The sequence below is a fragment of the Tarenaya hassleriana genome, unplaced genomic scaffold (assembly GCF_000463585.1).
Source record: "Tarenaya hassleriana unplaced genomic scaffold, ASM46358v1 Cleome2662, whole genome shotgun sequence".
Classification (NCBI taxonomy): Eukaryota; Viridiplantae; Streptophyta; class Magnoliopsida; order Brassicales; family Cleomaceae; genus Tarenaya; species Tarenaya hassleriana.
Genome location: NW_010965917.1, coordinates 1 through 1014, shown reverse-complemented (window position 1 = coordinate 1014; position 1014 = coordinate 1). Strand labels below are relative to the sequence as shown.

At 39.8% G+C, this 1014-nt stretch overlaps 1 protein-coding gene across 1 annotated transcript; it reads right to left on the bottom strand.

Annotated features, from left to right (window-relative positions):
- Positions 1-23: 23 nt before the first annotated feature.
- Positions 24-1008, bottom strand: LOC104817119. The gene is made up of 4 exons (XM_010546194.1): positions 748-1008; positions 618-666; positions 255-502; positions 24-161 (listed from the first exon to the last, which is right to left on the bottom strand). Exons 1-4 carry the CDS (start codon positions 960-962, stop codon positions 50-52), a joined length of 624 nt encoding a protein of 207 aa, XP_010544496.1. The 5' UTR covers positions 963-1008; the 3' UTR covers positions 24-49.
- Between the last annotated feature and the right edge of the window lie 6 nt (positions 1009-1014).

Sequence of the window (1014 nt, the reverse complement as noted above, 5' to 3'; positions counted from 1 at the left end):
AACATGATGAATGCAGCCCGTAACTAAGGAGATGCAGAAAAGTAGTTCATTACCTTTCCAAGTCACCTTCCACCTTCTTTATCTTCTCTGTTAACTCTCTAGCAACTTCAGCATACTGCCTGTCCCTTCTTCTCTCATTTGTTTTGATCTTTTCGAATAACCTATATAATCCAAGGAGGAAAAAAGGACATTTAAGGACCATCATATACATATCTAGCTATGGAATGCGATTTGTTTACCAGTATTATACTCACTCATTAACCTCAATCGAAGATGATGGCAAAGCATCTTGTCCCTTGTGGGTAATGCTGCATGCATCGCCTAATGTTGCTCTAGCAACAAAGTATAACACACTAGCATAGCTTGATGCTACATCTGACAAGAGAATGAACGCAGGTGCAGGGCAAAAAAGCTGTTGCATAAACTGCACAGTCTGTACCAGCCTTCTCTTTGATTGAGGCAACCGTTGGATAGATTCAACTTTCCAAATCTCATATTCTCCCTACAAGAAAACCAAAAAGGAAAATTGGATGAAATATAAGTATAATCATATATAGTAACATTTTAATGACTGCTGGATTATATAAATAGTCTTTCTGAAAAAGAAAAGAACAAACCTTCTCAAACAACCGATTCGTAACTTGGGCCCATTCTTGTCCAGCGTCACTGCAGTCGAAGGAGATATCTTGCAGTTAATAGACCGAGAAGGGGGAAAAAACAAGAAACAGAGGAAAGGAAGATAATGACCTCAATGTTTGGTGCCGCTTGGACACATGTGTGGCTTCTTCATGCCATGGGGGCGCCATAAGTTTGCGTTTCTTTGATATGATGATATCCATGCTTTGGTTCATTGTGTCCTGAGCATCATGTTCTTGTTCTGCATGCACATCTGCATCATTCACAGAAGACAAATGGCCATGTTCCATACTGCTACTGGATTGATTCTGGACTAGGTCAACCATTCCACTGGAGCAAACATCTGAAAGTTGGTTTTGCGATGGAATTTGTATATTT

Bases quoted from the DNA above. Each gene is read 5' to 3' on its own strand.
- LOC104817119 (XM_010546194.1), bottom strand. From the start codon at position 962: ATGGTTGACCTAGTCCAGAATCAATCCAGTAGCAGTATGGAACATGGC. The intron at 667-747 runs GTCATTATCTTC...CTTCGACTGCAG, and splicing joins AAGCGGCACCAAACATTGAG to TGACGCTGGACAAGAATGGG. The intron at 162-254 runs GTGAGTATAATA...TGGATTATATAG, and splicing joins TCTTCGATTGAGGTTAATGA to GTTATTCGAAAAGATCAAAA.